Raw genomic sequence first — 23,418 nt, 5'->3', positions numbered from 1 at the left:
CCGGAGCAAGAAGAGCCTCGACTATTAAGGTGTACCAGGCGAAGTGGAAAATCTTTCGTAAGTGGTGCAAGAGTCGGAAGATTTCTTCATCCAGTACCTCTGTGACCCAAATTGCCGACTTCCTTTTATATTTAAAGAAGGAAGTAGGGTTGTCAACTCAGACAATTAAAGGATATCGTAGTATGTTGGCCTCAGTATTTAGACACAGAGGTTTAGATATTACCAATAATCTCGATCTGAGAGACCTCATAAGGTCCTTTGGAACAAGGAAGGAACACCGATACAGAACACCTTCCTGGAATCTCGATGTGGTTCCTGAAATTCTTAGGAACTAATAAGTTCGAACCGATGGATCAAGCTTCGTTTAGAGATATCTCGAAAAAGACCATCTTTTTGGTGGCCTTGGCCACAGCTAAAAGGGTTAGTGAGCTGCAAGCAATTAGCAAACATGTTGGCTGGAAGCATGACAAGGCAGTTTGCTCTTTTCAGGAGGTTTTTGGCTTGGCCAAGAACGAGAATCCAGCTCATCCCTGGCCAAGGTCTTTTGAGATTATGGGTCTTTCAGATTTGGTAGGACAGGAACAAGAGAGAGTTCTCTGTCCAGTAAGGGCTTTGCGCTATTATATAGAGAAAACCAATATTAGAGGAACTTCAGAATCACTGTGGTGCTCTGTGAAGGACCCTAGCAGAGCAATGACCAAAAATGCTATTGCCTTTTTCCTCAGGGAACTGATTAAAGAATCATATGTTATGCCAAGAAGAAAATTTCGGCATCCTTAAGGTTAAGGCGCACGAAGTGAGAGCAGTAGCTACTTCCTTGGCATTTAAAAGGAATAAGGCCCTCAAAGATATCATTGAAACGACGTTTTGGAGGACTAATTCAGTGTTTGCGTGTCATTACCTTAGAAACGTCAAAACAACATTTGACAACTGTCAAACGTTGGGTCCCTTATGTATCCTCAGGAGCAGTATTGGCAAGGGAGTTTCCACCCCATAACTTACTAACATGCTAGGTATTTTAATTAAGTGGTGTTGTTTTTATGGTTGTCTGAGAGGGTTATTTCCTCTTCAGTCTGTGAAGTGTAGTGTGTTATGTTAGCTTTGTGTGTGGTTCAGGTGGTCTAACTTATCCTAGCATGAATGCCTGTGGTAAGAGAGGGCTAGGGTTTCCTGTCAACGAATTGGTCCCGTCCAGTTGTCAGACCCTTGTATTTAGCTTCATCAACTATGAGGTCATGTCCTAGTTGGGAGCTACTAAGGTTTAGCAGGCTAAGAGCAGGATTTATGAAGTCAGCTACCTTAGCAGGTAAGGAATCTAAGAGTATTTGGGATTTATTTTAAATTTTAAAACTCTTACAATGTTGCTGTCTTTGACCCACCTCCAAATGTGTCAATCAGCTATATATATACCTGCCAGGTAAGTGTCATACATGAAAATGATGTTATTATGATATAACAAAGTTTCATGTATACTTAATAACAAAGTTTCATGTATACTTACCTGGCAGGTATATACAATTAAATTCCCACCCACCTCCCCTCAGGAGACAGGGTTCAGAGAAAAATCTGACGAAAATGGGAATGATTCCGAGCACCAGCGCCACGGGAACGGGGTGGCGATCACCTGAACTACCAGTGATCTAGCGGTTGCCGCGAGTTTTGAAAATTCTGCCAGTGCGAACAGAGAATATAGCTATATATATACCTGCCAGGTAAGTATACATGAAACTTTGTTATATCATAATAACATCATTTTTTGTTTTTTTTGGATAGGGGGCGAGGGGCAATTTTCCCCCCAAAATTTGTTGATTTGGTTATCACGAGTTCCTCGTCAACCTAAGAAAAAATCTAGCCCCAACAAAATATTTGCCTTTCTTTCCTCTTTCCAATGGTATATTTAACTTTAAAATTGGTCTATAAATAGAAAAAAGTTAGCATTTGAAGTGCAAAAAAGCGAAAACTGAGACAGGCCGTAAAGGTCAAGAAGTGTTTTTTTTGGCACTCGTGGAAAAAACTGATCTTTGAGCAAAACCATGATACAAACAAATGTTAAATACTCACTAGCACTTAGTTCAGAATGCCTTTCCTTCTTTCTAATAGTTCTTAGTGTTTTTTTTTTCTTGGTTTCCGGCACCAAGTCCCCCCCCCCCCCCCCCCCCCCCCCCCCCCCCCCCCCTAAAAAGGGGTATTATTTGCTCGAGGCGAGGCTATGATCAAGTACCACCTGACTCTTTGTTGCCTGGTTTGAAACCAAGCAAGTAAGAATTTTTCATCATATACTCCCTTTTCATCGTCCTGTATTACTTTCATCAACTGCGAGCGTAACTGTGAAGGTGAAAAAAACTCAGATGATTGCGCAGCAGACGATGTCGAGGCAATGGGGGCGGGGCTCTCAGCAGTCAAAACAGAGCCTCGTGTTGTTGTTGTTGGTGGTGGTGGTGGTGGTGGTGGTGTGGTGATGGTGTTGCTGGTGGTGGTGATGATGGTGGACAGGGCTGGATACATCAGCCAACAATGGTGGTGGCAATGGCGGCTGCCACATCAACAAAAAAAACAGTCCACCTTCGACCCTATGTCTCTTTTTAGCAAAATTTGCTAAATGGGCCATAGTTGCACGATTCCGTTTCGGCATATTGTCTCACTTTCACTCTTGTATACACACAAATGTATATAAATTGTATTTAGAGTTACTTGATGTAAGAAAACAAGCAAAAAACACGGCAAATAGCGAAAAAAAGGCTCGGAGTAAAGAGCAGCATACCTCCCCTTTGGCAACTCTGGGACACTGACTCGCATGGCTCTCTCAGTCTCTCTGTCTCTGCTGGGCATGCTACCCCTCAGAACACGCATTCACCAAGGAATTAGCCATTGTTGGTGCCAGACGTAAGAGAATAGGCAAAATAAAAATAAAAATAATTAATAAATTGGGCGGATAAAGGACAAAATGACAATGGTCATTAGGAGCCAATTGTCAGCCCTACGCCACAGTGTGAAGGGGGCAAGGCCAAAACCCCATTAATTTTAATATTTCGAAAAAATGCTTTGGCTACGTGATAACTGAGGTGTTGTTCATGTCTTACAGCCATTTAACCAGATTTTGAAAGTTTCAAAAATATTCATCAAAAATCAAAGGGGAAACCCCCCTTAACATTCTTCATTGTATTCTAGAGAGCGCCCGATGGCGCCCCAGCCCATAGTGGCCCAGAGCGCACACGAGCAGCAGAACTGCCTCTGACCCCTGGGCACCCAGGGATGCCTGACTCAAGAATTTTCCTTTGGTCTCCAGTTTATGAGAAGAGGTCTATGATATAGAATTTGCCGATTATTGGCGTGACACCTTATGTTCTTCACTTGGATTTTCCTGCTACACACCTGTCTTCAGAGACCAGATGAGTGACACCATATGTTCCTGCTTCTACCTCGAACCCATCTCTAGGCACAAGAGACGACGCTGCATAGTGACAATTGTCTGATATTCTCAGCCTTCTCAAGAAAAGCCCTCCTCCTTCTCAGGACACTTGAGGATCTGTTGCAGTCTCCTGTTTCATCGGCAAAGGATGATGAAGATAAGTTGAGGATCAAGGCTCTCATCCTACAGGATATTCAGCTTTGATGTAATACATGTTACATGATTTTCCCTTATTTTTTATGCCTGCAGCTCCAGCTTCGATGTTCTTTTTATCGGATCAACCTACGCAAGACAGGCTTCCCAAGATGGTTCTGTCTTCCTTGGCCAGTAAGGCGCTTACTGAGCTAAAAGTTGGCTTGCTTAGACGAGGGAACAGGGGAAAGCCTCATTTAGTTACCCCCCCCTTCTCACCTAGTTCGATGGAGGTATTCGACATACGAAACCGGGGAAGCTCTCTCTCTGGGAGTGGCTGCCTCCTCATGTAGCCAAAGTTTGTTCTCCCCAATGGAGATAGACTATCTACACGAGAACCTCCTCAGGATTTTCAAGGTATTGAGTTTTGTCGACTGGACAGGGGGTGCCTTAGCAAGCAAGATTAGGAGTTATTCCCAGTTGCCTGTAGAAGTAATATCTGATTGGCAAAATTTCCTATCGTGTACCGATAAAGACATAAGGGGTGGACACAAGAAGATTGGTTAGTTTCGGTCCTGAAGGAAGGTTACGAGATTCCTTTTAAGGAAGAACTTTGGATGGTCAACAGACCCATTGTGTTGACCGCTTACTTAGTTGGCTCCGAGAAGTTTTCAGCAATCGCGAGCAAAGTGGCTTCCCTATTCAAGAAAAGAGCGATTAAGGAAGTGAAAAACATCAAGATATAGGGATTTAACAGTCGTCTCCTTGTGGCCCCAAATCACAGGGGGATGGAGGCCTTTAATGGATGTGAGTGCCTCCATAGACATGAGAGATGCATATTTCCACACACCAGTACATGAGAGGTCCAGGAAGTATCTTTGCTTCACATTTCAAGATTGAGTTTACCAGTTCCGAGCCTTATGCTTCTGGCTCTCAACCGCTCTGCAAGTTTTTACGAGAGTTCTCACCCCTCTCCAAATGGTTACACCTGCAGGAAATAAACATATAACTTTTTCTGGACAATTGGCTTCTTCGCTCACAGACAGAGCAGAATTGCAAGGAGGACATCAAGAGAATTATTCTTTTAGTTCAAGAATTGGACATACTCATCAATTTTCAGATGTCCTAGCTGGTTCCTTCTCAGAAGATTCTATATTTCGGGATGGTGATAAATTCTTGGAGTTTTCAGGTTTCTTCTTTCCTGAATTACTTTGTCTTGCCTGGAAAAAGTGGCAAAAGTTGCTGGGACATCTGGCCTCACTGGAACGCCTCGTTCCAAACAGTCGGATGTTGACACTTCTAAGTGGAAGAACTTATAGCAAGTGTCATGGAACTTGGACATAGTCCTCAAATGGCCCTCCAGCCCACTGTTTGAACCACTAGCTTCTGATTCATTAAGAAACTTAATCAGGAAAACCCTATTCCTAGTGGTCGTAGCTACAGCAAAGAAGGTAAGTGAAATCCAGGCTATTGATAAGAGAATTGGATTCTCTAACAGAGACGTGTTATGCCCTTACACCTTAGGTTTTCTTGCTAAGAACAAGAACTCAGCTAATCCTTGACCTTGCTCTTTTTCGATAAGGAATCTGACTCATTTGTGGGTGTAGAAGATGAGGAGAGATTTCTTTCCCCAGTGAGAGCAATTAAGTTTTACCTTGACAGGATTGATAATATCAGGTGTGTCTGATAAGGCGTTCAGTAAAAGACCCTTCTCTTCCCATGATGAAAAATGCTATTTCGCTCTTCCTATTCTGAAGTTTAGAGCTCATGAAATTAGGGGTGTAGCGACGTCTCTTGCTTTTAAATTTAATCTCTCCTTATCCTCCTTTCTTCAATCTACATATTGGAGATGTATGTTCGTATTTGTCAATCATTATTTATGTGATGTTGAGACTGTTTTTAATAATTGCAGTACGTCCTCTTTCGATGGCTGGCATGTTGTTGGGGAGGAAGTATAGGAAGTATTACTTCCATCCTTACTCTTCACCTTGAACTTTGTGTTGGTTTTTAATTTAGGGAGTCTGTGGGTACTTCACACTGAATACTCTCCAGTCTTATGTTGGGTGGGTTATGGTTTTTTTTATGGTTTATTATTGTTATAGGTGACAGGCTAATCTAGAAGGATACCTTCCTCTTCTCTTCCCAAATCTCCATGTAACACCACAGGAAATCAGTGACCTCTCTGGTAACCTTCGTGTGCCTGGCAGTGGTGTTGTCTTGAGCCTCAGATTTTGCCAATCCCTCCCTATCAGGGAAAACCCATCTGCTAACTCCTTGGTTTTAAATCTCTTGGGCTCTGGGGTTGGTCTCCTAATCTTCTTCATTCAATTGCTTTTATAGTTGAATGTGGACCTCAGCAGCTCTGTGACATCATCATCCTGCACCTCCAAATCAAGCTGCTTGCTCAGTTCAACAACATTCTTGGTAACAACCTCAACAGACTCTTCAAAGCCATAGAAATCATACAAATCAGACACAAATTGAGGACACAATATTTTCCACACACTATTCAAGTCCGTATGCTTAACTTCATCCCAAGTATCAGAAATGTTCCTTGTAACAGCAAGAATGTTGTAAGATTTCCAAAAGTCCTTTTGAGTCAAGTTCTTGTCCTTATCAGTTGTCCTGAATGACATAGCAAGTCTCCTTCTGAGGTAGTAGGCCTTGAAAGAGGCAATGACACCTTGGTCTATGGGTTGTAAAAGGGAAGTGGTATTAGGTGGAAGGAAAAGGAAAACCACTTTGACATTAGGATGATAGTTGTCTAAATGGGCAGGATGACCAAGGGCAATGTCCAGCACTAGCAACACCTTAAAGAGCAGCCCCTTTTTAGCAAAGTACTCCCTCACTTCTAGCACAAAATAGTTGGTTGACCAGTCCTCAGATAACTGAGTGGGCACCTATTCCTTCTTGTTGGATTTCCTGGTGACAGGTAGTTGACCCTTCCAAATGCCCTTGAGTGCCCTTGGATTCTCTGCCAGATACACTAACATAGGCTTCAGCTTAAATTCATCAGCAGCATTAGCCTCAAGAAGCAAAATCAGTCTCTTTTCTGACGTTGTGGCCTGGTGTGGTCTGCTCCTTGGAAATGCATGTTAGGGTAGGCATCTGTTTCCAGAACAAACCTGTCTCATCTATATTAAACACCTGTTCAGCACAGTAAACCCCCTCCCTGATTACCTCAACACACTAGGAAATTTCCTTGCTACTTTCTCATTACCACTAGCAGCTTCCCCTTGCACCTTAAGGTTATGCAGATTTACACAGGCCTTAAACTGCGTGAACCAACTTTTGCCAGCCCTAAACTCTTCACTTTCACGCCCTTCCCCTTTTTTCTTTTCAAGGTTCCAACTGGGATACACCGTAGATGCTGGTCCTCCAGCCAAAGCACTAATATTCGTTCCATGTCAGTAATGAGACTGCTACGCTGCTTCGTAATCACAGTTGACATCATAGAAACAGATCCTTTCACATGTTCAAGTATGCGCTTTTTATCTTTGATGATTGTCAGTACAGTTGTACGACTGAGCCCAAGTGTGCGGCCGATGTTAGATGGTGTTTCACCATTTTTGTATTATTTTATTATGTCAGCTTTTGCGTCCATGGGATTGGCTTTTCTTTTCTTCATAGCACTGCCATCAGAAGAGTCTGCCTTTTACTTTGGAGCTATAATGCAATTAAAAAAGTTCCCAAAACAGCAACAAAAATGAGAGTGAATGGAGCACAATTCAAGATGGCATAAAGTGAGCAAGAGAATGACACCTTCTTCCTCATATTCTGCCATGAGACAATGTTATTCATCCATTCTGCACAAAGTCTGAATTTACATCTGAATGATGGAAGTGGAATTTTGTGATAAATTTATTGGAGATTGTGAGATGTTACCACGAAATGACATAGGTTGAGTACGACATAAACCAAGAACCTACTGTACTTAATATGTTGTCGTTTATTACCCTGTTGTGACTGGTTTTCCTGCCATACTTTGTGTGCCATTGCAGTAATACCTCAATCTTATGTGATTTGAGTTGCATGAGTTCACAATAGCCCAAACTTTTCATTGGAACCTAACTATACTATTAATCTATACAAGTTTTTCACAGACACGAACGCAACTGCAACATTTTCGAAAGTTTGAGAGACCCTGCAAGATGTGTTTAATTTGTTCAGTAATTTATAGACTTTCAAGCTCTTTTGTGTAAATTAAATAACATTAAATAATAAAAATAATGATTCTCTCTCTCTCTCTCTCTCTCTCTCTCTCTCTCTTCTCTCTCTCTCTCTCTCTCTCTCTCTCTCTCTCTCTCTCTCTTACTGAAATTAGCATTTTTAGAGACTGTGCCAAACTTATGTGAAAATTCCCCTTGCATGAGGGGGTCGTGGGGGTGTCTGGAACCTAGCCTCGCATAAGTTTGGGGTATTACTGTATTTCCTGTAATGCTTGTCCTGCTTTCTTTGATGTATCAACTGATTCTGATATGCATTCTGTGCTTGATGTTCCTGCTGTGGCAGCAGTTACCACTCAAGCTGTGACTTTTCTTGCTGTCATATCTGCTTTTTCAGCTAATCATGCTATGACTACTGATTCTGCAACAGCTGTGGTCACTGCAGCTTTGTGACTGTGGCTTTATGACTGTTGTTCCTACCACATTCTGTGCTGTGTGTTCCTGCTAAGTTCACTGGGCCCACTGTACTTGTGATTGCTACTCCAGCTGTGACTTTAGTTTGGATTGTCAAAGTCCAACAATAGTAAAGGGTTCAGCAGGAACTCTAGGCACAAAGGGAATAGCAGTAGCAGCTGGCACAGTAGCAATAGCAGGAATAGCCACTACTGACTAAGCAGGCACAATGAAATTTCTTTGTATGCCCACACCTAATCATGACAAGAGAACAGAGCTTTATTTTCTTGTCATGATAAGGAAAGGAATTAGCATACATATTTATTTGTGTTCATTTCTTTTCTTATCATGACAAGAAAATAAAGCTCTGCTCTTTCTCTTCCTGAAGCTGTTGAATTAATGTCCACACTATCTGCTGCTCCCGCTCTGTTCAGTGTTCCTGCTGTGGCAGTAGTGGCTATTCCTGCTGTTCCTGCCAAACCTCTTGAGCTGGGTGTTCCTGCTATGGCTACTGTGCCAGCTGCCACTGCTATTCCCTTTGTGTTGTATTCCTGCCAAGCCCTCTACAGTTGCTGTTAGTTACAGATGGCACAAAAGATTAGCAGTACCAGTTACCTCTGTAGACCAGTATGTGTAGGTTTTCTAGCAAGATTAAATGAAATATCATTATTACATAACATTAACATGTCTACAAAAGCCAATTTTTTTTTTTTAGATTTCCATCAGCATGTGAATTTATCAGTTATTGATGGACACAGCTGGTTGAGTTGCTGAAAAGATTACCCTTTCAAGCCTTAGTGTATGTTATCTTACTGTAGCCAATGTCCCCAGCTGTAATGGATGAATTAGAAGGAAATTATTTTTCCTATTATTATTATATTATTATTTAGAAGATGAAGCATATTCATATGGAACAAACCCAAGTGGGATCTTGACTTGAAATTCAAGCATCCAAAGAATATAGTGTTTATTAGAGAGGAGTAAGAGGAGGTAAAGGGAAGTACAGAAAGAAGAAACCACTTGTTAAAAAAGCAAAAATGAATAAATTAACAAATATTTAGAAATATATTATAATCCAAGGAGAATAGTATTAAGGTAGTATTGTATTGCACCTTTGCTTAAACTTGTGAAGTTCCAAATGCATGAATTCCTTTGGGAGGCTTTTACACAATCCAATGATGTGAGGGATAAAGGACCATCAAAACTGAGAAGTTTGACAGCTACGCACATTTATTGTATATTGGTGCTGTTGTCTAGCAAATCTGGTTGCTCTCAGCAGATAAAAGGGGACCAGGGATAATTACAAATGTGAAAGAGCTCTGTTGAAATACAGCTTATGATAAAGTAACAAACAAATCCATTGATGGTCCAAGTCATAACTACTGCTACTATTAGGAAACCGAAACCTACCAACATGAGCCACTCTATCTAAAAGGGATAGATCTCTGGCAGAAGCAGACATCCACACTGGAGAACAGTACACATTCTATTAATGGGAGTACAAATGACCTAAAGTAGGTTGCATTAATTTTATCACTGTTATAAATAATGAGGCCTTAAGAACCAGACCAAACTTTCGTGTGGCATTTACTGAAACTTTCAGTAGATGTTTCTCAAAAGTTAGATGTGAGCCAAAGATTATACTTAGAATAGTTAAAGCTACAGACTCGTTCAAGAAAGTTCCATCCACCTGAAGGAACGTTGGGGTGGGAAATCTGTAAGAGACGACCTAATCAATATTTTTTATTTTACTTGAGTTCAGCCTCATACCACACTGATTGTGTCATTCCTTTATCTGATCTATGTCCCATTTGAGGCTTAGGGCAGCTTCATTTCTCAAAAGTGGAGGCTTTACTACACCCACTAGTGTTGCATCATCAGCATATTGAACAGTCTAGTTTTCCAGGCCAACAACCATGTCACTTGAATAGACAAAATAACATACTAATGAGAATTAAGATGACGAATGGTTTTGACTTGCTCATGTGAAGTCTGTTTCTAATAAGGATTAATGAGTGTTTCTAATAAGGATTAATGAGTGTAAGTAGAGTTAGTGATAAATTGTTAATAATGTTGCTACATATAGAACAGTGTTTATCATTTTTGTTTTAATTTTGTAACCTCTCTTATCAGTTTAAACTGCCTTTACTTTTCTAGAGCTCACTGAATCAGCAGGCTGAGGACTGTGAGGTTGATCTGTCAAAAGCTAAAGAAACGAATACTCATCTTACGCAAGAGAGGGATGATGCAGTGGAAGCCATTGCTGAAAAAGATTCAATGATCAATTCCTTAAAAAGACAACTTGAGCAGGTATGGACATAACTTATTGGATTAATTGATACTTTAGTAAGTATGTATAGTAATACTTTGGTTAGATTTCCAGAGTTCCTTAACTCTTGATATTATGCTAAATAAATATATTAATGCTTCAGGTACTTTTGCAATGATTTAAAGTAACACCATGAGTATATGAATGCATTCATAAACTCGGCTACTTAGCTTTGTGTGTTTCAGGTTATATTGAAAATTTCTCAAGTTTTTGCTAATAAATAATTTTGAAAGCCATTGGAGGAGTTATTCTTTTCAATTCTGGTAAATTACTCTGCATTTACAGTACAGTATATAATGATTTTTCGTGTGTTTTTTGTTATGATGTAAATTACTTAAGAAGTTTCTTAATATGGTGTACACTGTTCTGAAACCATGTATAAGTTCATTATGGGTGCAGGTTATACCTGTTCAGAAGAAAGTGTTATGATGTTACTAGAAAACCTGACACGGTGGTCACTTGTTTGCTGTCATCTGTGGGAACTTGATTATTTCTTTTGTATGTATTGAGCAGATATGCTGCCATTATGTCATGTGGAGCAGATTAGGAAAGCTGTGATATTCTCAAAAAAGGGATTTTGACGTAGGAAAAATCTATTTCTGGGCGAGGAAGCCGTGTCGCTCCTGTGAAATATGTCTGCTTTAGCACTATTTCTAGTAAAATATTGCTATAATACTAGAGAACTGCTAAATTGGACATGTCAGAAGCTTCTGACTCGCTCACCTATATAAAAGGTGTCGGTATAAAACTGGGGCGAGTGTTAAAAAACAAAATTTTTACCAACTGAAAGCTGATTTTTTGCAAATGAATCTCTCGCTCTTTTGCATAATGGGAGTTTGATAGCTGAGGTGGTTCTATATCTCATGATATCTTTCATCCTTTTCATGAATTGGTGAAGTTATTACAAATGATGGATTTTGACTTTTTGTGAATTCATGTTTTTGAGGTATGTTTATTTCATGATTTTCTTCATCCTCATAAATGGATGATGATGTCAGTACTGTTTACATTTGCTTTATGCTGGTTTTGGCTTTTGTAAATCTATGTAACTGTGGTACTTTCTGATTTCATGATATTCTTCATCCTTCTTATGAATGGATAATGTCGATACAGTGGGCTCTCAGTTTTTTGTTTTTTTATTTTGGTTTTTATGAATCCTGGTATTTGAGTTTGGAAAACACAAAACTTCAGTAAATGGCTGAAGAAATCCCTAAACATTGGCAACCATGCTTCCTCTTTTCAGTTCTGTTCAGCATGAATGAAGGGCTCATTTATGCTACTATTTGTGTTTGCTGCAATTCATTTTAAAGGCCATCTTGAGCTTTAATTATTATTATAATTGAGAAGGTGATCCTTGTTCATATGGAACAAGCTGACAATAGCTATTGACTTATTTATAATTCAAGCTTCCAAAGGATTTGGTATTCATTTGAAAGAAGTACTACCAGAAGGTAATAAGAAACACAAAAAGAAGAGATCAGTTGTTAGAAAAGGAAAGCTAATTTAACAAATAGATAATGTAAGTAAAACATAAGGAGAATTATTTTGGGTAGCAATGCATTGCAGCATTGCTTGAACTTTTGTGGCTTAAATAGCACAACATCCTCAGGGAGACTTCCACAGTTCAGCGATGAGAGGAATGAATGACCTCTGGAACTGAGAAGTTCAACATCGATGCACATGTACTGCACATTGGTGCCTGCTGTTCTAGAAATCTAGTTGCCTTCTGTAGGAAAAGAGGTTCAGGGATCAATTGTGAATGTGACAGATCTTTGTTAAAATATAACTTGTGATTGATAAACAAGAGATGATCTGTCAGTGCTTCAAGTTATAAATGCTAATGTCAAGAAACAGAAACTAACCGCCACGAACCGCTCTCTCTAAAAGAGATCAATCTTTGGCAGAGCAGATTTCCACACTGGAGAACACCTGAGAACAGTATTTAACCAAAACTCGGGCAATTTATGGTGCCATAATGGCGCTGATGGCACAGACAACCGGTTATCACCGCCATAAGAACCATTACGGCACCTCTGTTAGGTATGTTATGGTACCTTATGCCGTGCCATAAGTCCTTATGGTACCGATAACCAGAACTTGGGCTGTCATGGCGCCATAAATCGCTGATTTTATGGCACTAGACAAGCGCCATAAAACCAGATCTCCTATAAGCGGGGACTGCCTGTCCTTACTTGTAGCGTTTGTTTTATCATTGTTATAAGTATATATGAGGCCTTATATACAGTACCTAACTTCCATGCAGCATTTGCTGACACTTACATCAGACGTTTCTTAACAGTGAGATGAGTCAAAATTGAAGGGGAGGATGGGGTAGAAAATCAGTATATGAGATCCACTAGTCAATAGTGTTTTAATTTGATTAGAGTCCAGTCTCATACCACACCAACTTCTATATAATTCATTAACTCATTCCATTTCATGCTTGAGACTAAGGGCAGCATCATTTCTCATAAGTGTAGACTTTACTGCACCCACAAGTGATGGTATACTGAACAAGATTGTTTTCCAGACCAATCCATATTACTTTTATACACTAAAACAAGCAATGGACCAAGGACACTATCCTGTGGAGCTCCAGTAGTATTAGGTTATGGTTCACTAAAGATCCCATCAACAGCAACTCACTGCTGTCTACCTGTAAGGAAGTCTTGAAGTAAACCTAAAACCTAAAGCATACCCACCCACTCCAAGATTCTGATGTTTATAGATAAGTGCTTTATGATTTACTCAATCAAAAGCCGCACTAAAATCTGTTTGAATTACTCTTCTCTCAAAATCCTTATCCCACTCAAAACCTTTTTCAAGGTGCTCTTGCAATTGGCATGTCTAATCTAAATGAGCATCAGATGTACCTAACTGGTTTCTATAGGGATATTGACTATCAGCTAACAACCCTTTGTGTTGCAAATACTTGTAAAGGTGCTTTAACCCCTTCACCACCGGCCTGCTGCATTGCTGCAAATGCTTTCAAACAGCATGAGACCCGCTTTCAACCACGAGTATCAATCATTACTTGCTCCCACTAAATTTTATGTTATTCATATTTTTCTTTTATATTCTTATGTGAAAACATTGTCTATAATATATCAATGAATAGTTTTTACCACATTGTCAAAAATTTTTAAAAATATAGTAAGGATATCGGAAAAAATAGGAATATTTAGTGGAAAAAGTAATTGCAGAAGTAGGAACAGTTATAAAGTAGTAGAAATAGTAGTAAAGTAGTAGAAATAAAGTAGCATAAAAAGTAGTAAAGCATTAGTAAAATAGTAGTAGTAGTAATAGCAGTACTAGTTTTCTTACTGAAAAAGTTATTCCTAGGTTTCTTACAGAAACAGCGTATACATCAATGAATGTTTACGGCACTGGTAATGACAATAATAATAATAATAATAATAATAGTAATAATAATAGTAATAATAATAGTAATAATAATAAGAAAGTATCACTCATTGATGTTGCAATACCATGGAACACCAGAGTTAAAGAGAAAGAGAGGGAAAAAATGGATAAGTATCAAGATCTGAAAATAGAAATAAGAAGGATATGGGATATGCCAGTGGAAATTGTACCCATAATCATAGGAGCACTAGGCACGATCCCAAGATCCCTGAAAAGGAATCTAGAAAAACTAGAGGCTGAAGTAGCTCCAGGACTCATGCAGAAGAGTGTGATCCTAGAAATGGCACCCACAGTTAAAAAAAAACAGTGGATGGAGCTCCTAAGGAGGCAGGATGGCAACCCGGAACCCCACACTATAAATACCACCCAGTCAAGTTGGAGGACTGTGATAGAGCAAAAAAAAAAAAAAGATAATAATAATAATAATATTTCGGAAGGAGACCCTCTCGCAGGCATGTTTTGTTAAAAATGACTGCTGCTTCAGCACTATTAATCTTGTAAAGAGTCTTCTCTATCTTTCTGATGACGGCTTTCTCGTTGTTGCTCAGACTGGCGAGCAACGCACCAAAGGGCATGGTAAAATTTGGTTGAGTCATTTGATTTATTATTGCTTATACAATTTTTTTTTTCTCTCTCTCTCTCTCTCTTCTCTCTCTCTCTCTCTCTCGTCTCTCTCTCTCTCTCTCTCTCTCTCTCTCTCCAACGAGACGTTTCCTCCTGATCCACAAGAATAACTGCTGAGGGACTGAATTCCAGTGGCGAGTCCATCTCCTTATATCGTGAATTTGCGGGCTCTTGAGTACAGTCAGAGCACCTCTCCAGCAGGTCGGGTTTTCATTGGTTCCTGGGAAGGTGACTCATACGGCGGGCGTTTACGAGTCTTGCAGACCTTCTCAGGTGGGGAGTATCACTGGGAGCCTCTTGATTGGCTTCTACCTGAGTGACGTCACCCCTGGTATTGTTCTCGTGTCTGGTGTTCGTTTCATGTGCGCTGGTACTTTCGTTGGGGGGGAGGGGTGTGTTCCTCCTCACACACGTCGGTATCAGGAACGCTTCTTGGTAGGTATTAAGGGGAGGCTTTTGCTCGAGGATGAGCAGCGCTTCTAGGAGACGCAGACGTCGTTGGTCAGGTGCTCTCCCTATGATCTTAATATTCCTGACGATGTCGTCTCTCATGATGTTTCTCTAGTGTACTACAAGGGCGTGTTGCCTAATGGCGCCCTCCTGGGTGTGGCAGGAGATCCTTTTTGACAGGCGCATCGTCGTCATGCCGATGTAAATCCCAGGGCATCCTTGGGCGGGGCATACGTATCGGTAGACAACGTTGGACTGCTTTAGGGGGTCTCTTAAGGGCGGGGAGGGGTTGTTTTTCATCAGGAGGTCCTTCGTACGCCTATTCTTGTAGTAAATAATGAGGGACACACTCTTTCCTTCCTCCATGGGGCGGACGTGATCCTCTATTATTTTCTTCATGGCTGCTTCGTCCTCCTTGTATTGGTGGTGCATGAAGGCTTTATAGAAAAGTTTGATATCCTCCGGGGGTGGAATGTTCCGTCTCTCTTCCTCCGTCATGTACCACTTGTTAAGGGCGGCTCGTGTTTCTTGGTTTACGAGTTTATTCAAGTACCCATTGTTAATTAGCATCTGGGATGCTCGGTTGAGTTCAAGGTGTATGTCCTGCCACGTCGAACAGTGCGAGAGGGCCCTCCTGACGAAGGCCCTGACAGTGGTGGTCATGAACTGTGCAGGACACTCGTTATCTCCATGTAGACAAAGTCCATGGTTCGTAGCTTTGGTGTAAACTGTAGTCGCCAACTTCTGATTCGTCTTTGTGACAAGGACGTCGGGGAAGGGGAGCCGATTGTTGCTGCTGTACTCGACGGTGAAGTTGAGTGCGCTGTGCTGCAGGAACTGCTGCCAAAGGGCTTCTACCTCATCCTCGCAGTCGGCTTGCATGAAGATGTCATCGATATAGCGTCCATATGTGCAGGGACATCTATGTTGCGAGAAGACCCTTTCTTCGACTTCACCCATGTAGAAGTTAGCGAAGAGGACTCCTAAAGGGGACCCCATCGCTATGCCGTCCTTTTGGCAGTACCTCTGTCCTCGGTGGGTGGTAAAAGGGGCTCTCTTCGTACAGATACCCAGCAGGGTTCTTAAAGAGTCTTCTGGGATGTTAGGGGGTCTCATATCGGGATTCCTATATACCCGCTCCATGATGATCCCTATCGTCTCATCGACTGGGACGTTGGTGAATAGGGACTCGACGTCTAAGGACGCCATGGTTCCCGCACCAGAGGAGTCGCAGATCTTCTCCAAAAATTCCGCTGATGAGGTGAGGCAGCACCTGGAGGGGATATATGGAGTCAAAATTTTATTAAGGCGTTTGGCTGATGATCGGCCGTAGGGGGTTGCCTTCCTTGGGTCTTCACGTTCCCGTATAGGTAGCTGAGGCTGTAGTCACCTTGGATTGGCGGGAGGTGTGTGGCATTCGTAGCGACATTCACAGCTGTGATGACCCGGTTGGTGTCGCGTTTGATGTCTTCCGTCGGGTTCTTTGTAAGTTTCTCAAGCTTGGAGACATCAGACAAGATGGCGTAGAGTTTCTCGAAGTATTCCGAGGTGCTGATGAGGACAAACGCGGCTGTCTTGTCTGCACGCCTTACGGTAATGTCCTCCTTCTTCTTCAGATCTGCGGCTGCCTCCTTCATCTCTTTGGTGTAAATACCGCTCGAGTATGACCCCCTGTCCGTAAGGTCCTCTGCTAGCAGAAGAGGTTGAAGGGCGTCCGTCGTTGTCAGGATCTTCTTGGCTTCCAACTGCTGAATCGAGTCAAGGAGCATCTCAATCTCCAGGCGTTTCTCGAGTTTCTTCGGTTTTGACATGAAGTGGCAGTTCAGCCCGAGGTTTAGTATGTCATTTTGTTCATGGGTGGGCTGGTAGGCAGTGAGGTTGATATACCTCTGCGTCTTTTCTTGGATGCATAGCTTACCACCGTTGAGGGCGACAAGTTTGCGGGTTACGCCCCTGACCCGGTTACGCATGTCTTCATCGCTTAGGCAGTTAAGGCGCGCCTTAATATCTTCGTAGGTAGGAGGCTCGCGCTGGTCCTCCGCTCGGTCGTCTGGTTGGTGGTGGTGGTCTCTTGTAGGAGTATTGTATCCAGTATTGTCATCAGGATCAGGCGGACAGCTTCAGCACGTATTTCCGCCCATTCTTCTCGCAGGCGTTGATGTTCCTCCTTCAGGGTTTTCATATCGGCAGTCTTCTCCCGTAGTTGCCGCTGTAGGAGGGACGTTCTGAAGTCCCTGGTCCTTTCTTCATTTCTTGCTGTTGGGTCGTGCAGTCTGATGTTTGTATATTTCGGAAGGAGACCCTCTCGTAGGCATGTTTTGTTAAAAATGACTGCTGCTTCAGCACTATTAATCTTGTAAAGAGTCTTCTCTATCTTTCTCGATGACGGCTTTACTCGTTGTTGCTTAGCTTAGGCCGAAGTGGGGCAACGCAACCAAAGGGCATGGTAAAATTCGGTTGAGTCATTTGATTTATTATTGCTTATACAATTCTCTCTCTCTCTCTCTCTCTCTCTCTCTCTCTCTCTCTCTCTCTCTCTCCAACGCGACGTTTCCTCCTGATCCACAGGACATTAACAAGCGATAACTCCTGTGGATCAGGAGGAAACGTCGCGTTGGAGAGAGAGAGAATTGTATAAGCAATGAATCAAATGATTCAACCAAATTTTACCATGCCCTTTGGTGCGTTGCTCGCCAGTCTAAGCAACAACGAGAAAGCCGTCATCAGAAAGATAGGTCTACATCAGTTCTATATATGGTAGTAATCCCAGGTCTTAATATTGAATATCAAGGGAGGAGATAGAATTTGAAAAATGGTTATTTTTAGGATAAATCTCCCTGGCGTCACAAAACCAAAGGTCAAAGGTGAAAATCATATGCGGTTTGCAGATGTCCCAAGTCACCCTATCAAGTGGTATGAATATACAAGTCCTGTCCTTAAAAAATGGTATTAGCCGGCCGGCCCCCTTAACCCTTAAACGCCTATTGGACGTATTTTACGTCGAGATAAATTGTCTCTCAGGTTCCGATTGGACAAAATTTACGTTGACATACAAAAGTTTTTTTAAAATTTGCGGAAAAATACTAATAGGCCTACCAGACTAAAACTTCTGAATCACGCGCCTTGGGGGATGCTAGGAGTTAACGGATCGAGGGGTTGTTTTGTTTAGAAGCGTGACCCAGGTGCGCATGCGCGAAATGCCTCCTCCTCGCATCAGTCAGCATCAGCGCCGCGTCGTCCGAGAGCGATCTTTTGTCGCAATCGAGTTTTCCTGAACCGGTGCGAGACTGAATATTTATGGAGGTACAGGACGTACATAGAGATGTCTCAACGACGTATGGACCGCAAAAGGCGCGTTTTACCCGTCGGGAGGGATTGTGTGAGACGTATTTTGGACTTGGATGCTGGCGAAGGACCAAGCACCCAGGATGACCTGGCGACGTGTGGATGAAAGTGGTTTAGGATCACAACATGTGTCTCGTGTGCCTTTAGTAACCCCTAGGAAGCATCGGGGCATCCTTTGGGGCATTCATAGGAATTTGGGAGGCCTCCAACCAAGGGACATAGAGGAGTACTTATCGGAGCTTGATCAGGAATATGTCGCAAGTCCTCATTTTGATGGCGGATGGTCATCTAGTGATGAGGACATCAGTCCCGATGTCAGTGACGATGAATATTTGCCCCCAATGTCCGTTCGAGGCTCACATCCCGAAAGTGAGCTTGAATTTAGTGGTTTTAGTGCATATGAGGGGGAATCTGAGGAGGGGGAGGATGAGGATATAGGGTCTAGTTTTATCGCGAATGACGATACTGAAAGCGAAGGCCTAAGTGAGGGAGATGGGTCAATGGGGGGGGGGTTCGTGTGCGAAATCGTGCCCGCACGCGCATGTAGAAGGTCGGCTCATCGCGCCAGCCAAGGTGAAGGTCGGTTGTCCGAGAGTGATGAGGGGTGGACGGAGGACCCCACCCCACCTAACATGCACCCATTCACAGCAACACCTGGGCTCACCGTACCTGTTCCTCTCACTGCTCTGGGGATCATCCAGCTGTTCCTTACGCGGGAATTGCTGGAGTACCTGGTAGCAGAGATGGTGGACTACGCTCGGTACTGCCGTTATGAACTACGCACAACATTGTTGTATCGCTGGCGGGGCTGCAACCTCTGACATGGCGCAGTTTTTGGGGCTCCACATTTATTTTGGTATGATGCCTGTAGCCGACGTCAGGCAATATTGGAGGCGGAATTTTTTTTTAAGTACGCCCAATGTGCCCGGCGTTATGCCCTGTGATAGTTTCCTGGTGTTGGACAGGTATTTCAACGCCTTCAACCGAAGGGCCATACCCCGGAATAACTGCGATCGCCTCCTCCTAATCCGCCCAGTGTTGGAATACATTCGTGAACGGTGTAGAATTCTCGTGGTTCCTGGCAAGAACCTTTCTTTGGATGAGGGGATGATGCCTTACAAAGGACGTTTAAGTATTAAAGTGTATAACCCCAAGAAGCCAAAGAAATATGGAGTGAAATTTTTTTTTATTACTGAGTCCAACACTGGATACGTCGTGGACTTCTCGGTGTAGTATTCTGGGGTCTTCTCCACGCTGTGTGACACTGTATTCAGTCTTGTGGATCGTTTCCGTAACCAGGGATACCACCTGTTTATGGATAATTATTAGAACTCAGTATCCCTGGCCCAGGAACTGTATGAAGCAGGTGTGCACATCAGTGGTACCCTTCGGTTGGTGCGTGGGGCCCCGAATGCCCTCAAGAGGTCTCTCTCAAGAGGTTCGCTAGCCATCCGCAACATCTGGCAAGAGGAGAGACAGAGTGGCGGCGGAAGGGCGCTGTCTTCGTCATCTGTTGGAAGGGGGTCCGACTCGTCCCCATGATTATGACGAGTCATGAACCCATCCAAGAAGAGATCGTACAGCGGAAGAAGACACGTCAACAGGGCCAAGTTGTGTTTGACCAGTTTCATCTCAAGCGGCCTACTGTCATTGGGCACTACAACAGGCACATGGGAGGAGTTGATCTCTTTGATCAACTCATCCAGTATTATCCCTTCGCCAGGAGAACCAGGAGGTGGACACAGAAGCTCCTCAAATACATCCTTCAGTTGGCCCTCCAAAATGCCTACATACTCTACTGTGGGTACAACGGTGACCGTCTCCGGAAGGTTGTCCCACATACAGTTCCTTGAGGTAGCCGGGGATGCCCTCAACTTCAATCCCGATGAGTGGCCTTCCATCACTGCCCTCCTGCCCCGAGCTGCAGATCTGCCCTTAGAGGAACATGATGCAGATTTAGGAGGGCCACAACTTCCGGTCAACCTGCAGGGGCCCCCCGGGGGCCCATGCTGCCGCCGCCCCTGCTGCCGCCGCCCCTGCTGCCGACGCCCATGCTGCCGACGCCCCTGCTGCCGGCCTAGCCATCACCGCTTCTCGTCGGGTAGTGGACCCTGTGTGTCGGCTGCAGCCAGGGGATCACACACTGGAGGCCCTAGAAGGGCGCAGGCAGAAACGGTGCCGGGTGTGCCATATGGATGGCAGAAGGAGAGACACCCGGTTCTTCTGTCGTACCTGCAAAGTAGCTCTTTGCAGGATAGGGGAGTTTGACCGTAAATACCACAATACGGAGGGTGCACGGGGCCGCCGGGCCCATCAGCAGTAAAGGCGCACGTCTCCCTCCTCCCCCTGTACCTCGTCATGTCGAGAGGAAAAAAATGCAAGACTCTTCAATGGAGGAGGGAGAAAACAAGAGAAGTACGAAGAGTCAGGATTAAAAGTGAGTATTCTGCAATTTTTTATATTTACTTTTATATTTATTACAAGTTTTTATAAATCCATATGTATTGATGCATGATATATTTTATTTCATTTTATGCAAAAAAAAAAAAAGTCACCTGCATTACTTTTATTTATGTATTCGTACCAGAATCGAAAAGTGTAATAAAAATTATATATATATATATTCTATATATTATATTTTTATATATCTATATATATATATAGATATAATATAAAATATATATAATATAATTTATATATATTAATATCATATATATACAGTGGTCCCCCCTTATTCGCGTTCTCCGGATTCGCGGACTCACACATTCGCGGATTTTTCTTTGGAACCTATCTAGAAATTATTCGGGGACGGACTAGCTCATTCGCGGAATTTTTCGACGAAAATAATCACTAATTAGTGTATTTTGATGTTTATTTTCATGACTACATACATTTTTATGATACAAAAAATAATTTACTAATTTCAAATATTAATTTTGATTAATACTTATATTAGTAAGTTTAATAAGTTTTAAATGATATCACATAAAAAATAATAATTCTCTCTCTCTCTCTCTCTCTCTCTCTCCTCTCTCTCTCTCTCTCTCTCTCTCTCTCTCTCTCCTACAAAGATGTATGTTTTTTGTATGATGAAATAAATGATTTGTACTATTTCAAAAATTAATATTAATTTATTACAGCAATAATATCAATTCATTAAAGAAAATTCCATAGTGAATTAGTAAGATTTTAGCTTATAAATTTAAAAAATTATGTAAGAATGAAGGAAATCCCAGCCTTCTTATTCTTTCTCTAACTCCAAGGTACTAAACTAAAACTGTCATACGTATCAAGTTAAGTGACAGGAGGGGGAAGGAGCTGTTTTGTTGCTGCCATCAAGTGCTCATGAAATTTCCCTCCTCTCCTCTCTCTCTCTCTCTCTCTCTCCTCTCTCTCTCTCTCTCTCTCTCTCTCTTCTCTCTCTCTCTTACTGAGACTCGAGATTTTTGATAGTACTTGTACTATTTGTTTTTTAATACTTTCAAATAATAATAATGATAATAATAATACTGTAATTACAAAATTCATATTATGTGATAGTATTTTAAAGAAATACAATACTAATCTATCCATGTCACTTTTAATTAAGGTTAATCTCTCTCTCTCTCTCTCTCTCTCCTCTCCTCTCTCTTCTCTCTCTATCTCTCTCTCTCTCTCTCTCTCTCTCGCCACACAAGATAATGTATCATAGTGGTAACTCCCTCCCTCTCTTTCGCTGGAAGCGTTATAAGTATTTTTTGAGAGAACAGAGAGAGATAAACACTTCTCTCTCTCTTTTACTGAGATGAAAGAATTTTTATGGTACTTTGTATTGTAAAATGTTTAATGATTAATTTCAAGTTATTTCAATATAATAATAATAATAATAATAATAATAATAATAATGATAATAATACATCAAGCTGTATGGTAAGAGCATCAAGGAAATAGATACCCTAATCCAGACTGTAAGGATTGTATCTGGGGACATCAGGATGGAGTTTGGAATAGAAAAAAATGCGCCTTAGTCAACATACAAAAGGCAAAGATAAAGTTAACGGAGAACTGAAGGATAAAGCTACCAGATGGGAGCAACATCAAACACATAGATGAGACAGGATACAAAATACCTGGGAATAATGGAAGGATGGGGATGTAAAACACCAAGAGATGAAGGACACGATCAGGAAAGAATATATGCAGAGACTCAAGACGATACGCAAGTCAAAACTCAACGCCGGAAATATGATAAAAGCCATAAACACATGGGCAGTGCCAATAATCAGATACAGCGCAGGAATAGTGGAATGGACGAAGGCAGAACTTCGCAGCATAGATCAGAAAACCAGGAAACATATGACAATACACAAAGCACTACACCCAAGAGCAAATACGGACAGACTATACATAACACAAAAGGAAGGAGGGAGAGGACTACTAAGTATAGAGGACTGTGTCAACATCGAGAACAGAGCACTGGGGCAATATCTGAAAACCAGTGAAGACGAGTGGCTAAAGAGTGCATGGAAGAAGGACTAATAAAAGTAGACGAAGACCCAGAAATATACAGAGACAGGAGAATGACAGACAGAAAAGAGGACTGGCACAACAAACCAATGCACGGACAATACATGAGACAGACTAAAGAACTAGCCAGCGATGACACATGGCAATGGCTACAGAGGGGAGAGCTAAAGAAGGAAACTGAAGGAATGATAACAGCGGCACAAGATCAGGCCCTAAGAACCAGATATATTCAAAGAACGATAGACGGAAATAACATCTCTCCCATATGTAGGAAGTGCAATACGAAAATGAAACCATAAACCACATAGCAAGCGAATGCCCGGCACTTGCACAGAACCAGTACAAAAAGAGGCATGATTCAGTGGCAAAAGCCCTCCACTGGAGCTCCCTGAGCAAGAAAACATCAGCTACTTTGCAGTAATAAGTGGTACAAGCACCAACCTGAAGGAGTGATAGAAAACAAACGGATTCACGCAAAAGATCCTCTGGGGAAATTATTGTATCAGAACGGATAGGGTGATACGTGCAAACAGACCAGACGTGACGTTGATTGACAAAGTCAAGAAGAAAGTATCACTCAT

The 23,418-nt window shown here is 42.1% G+C and overlaps 1 protein-coding gene across 1 annotated transcript in view; it reads left to right on the top strand.

The window, feature by feature from the left end:
* Window positions 1–23,418, top strand: part of LOC135225786 (uncharacterized) — a gene marked incomplete in the record, with an annotated part of 392,131 nt that overhangs the window by 52,891 nt on the left and 315,822 nt on the right. The window contains 1 exon segment of the mRNA XM_064265264.1: window positions 10,318–10,470. Within this exon segment, the coding sequence (XP_064121334.1) occupies window positions 10,318–10,470 (153 nt within the window).

Source organism: Macrobrachium nipponense, chromosome 13, assembly GCF_015104395.2.
Source record: "Macrobrachium nipponense isolate FS-2020 chromosome 13, ASM1510439v2, whole genome shotgun sequence".
Taxonomy (NCBI): Eukaryota; Metazoa; Arthropoda; class Malacostraca; order Decapoda; family Palaemonidae; genus Macrobrachium; species Macrobrachium nipponense.
The sequence above is the reverse complement of the archived record's forward strand: the minus strand, read 5'-3'. Positions and strand labels throughout refer to the sequence as shown.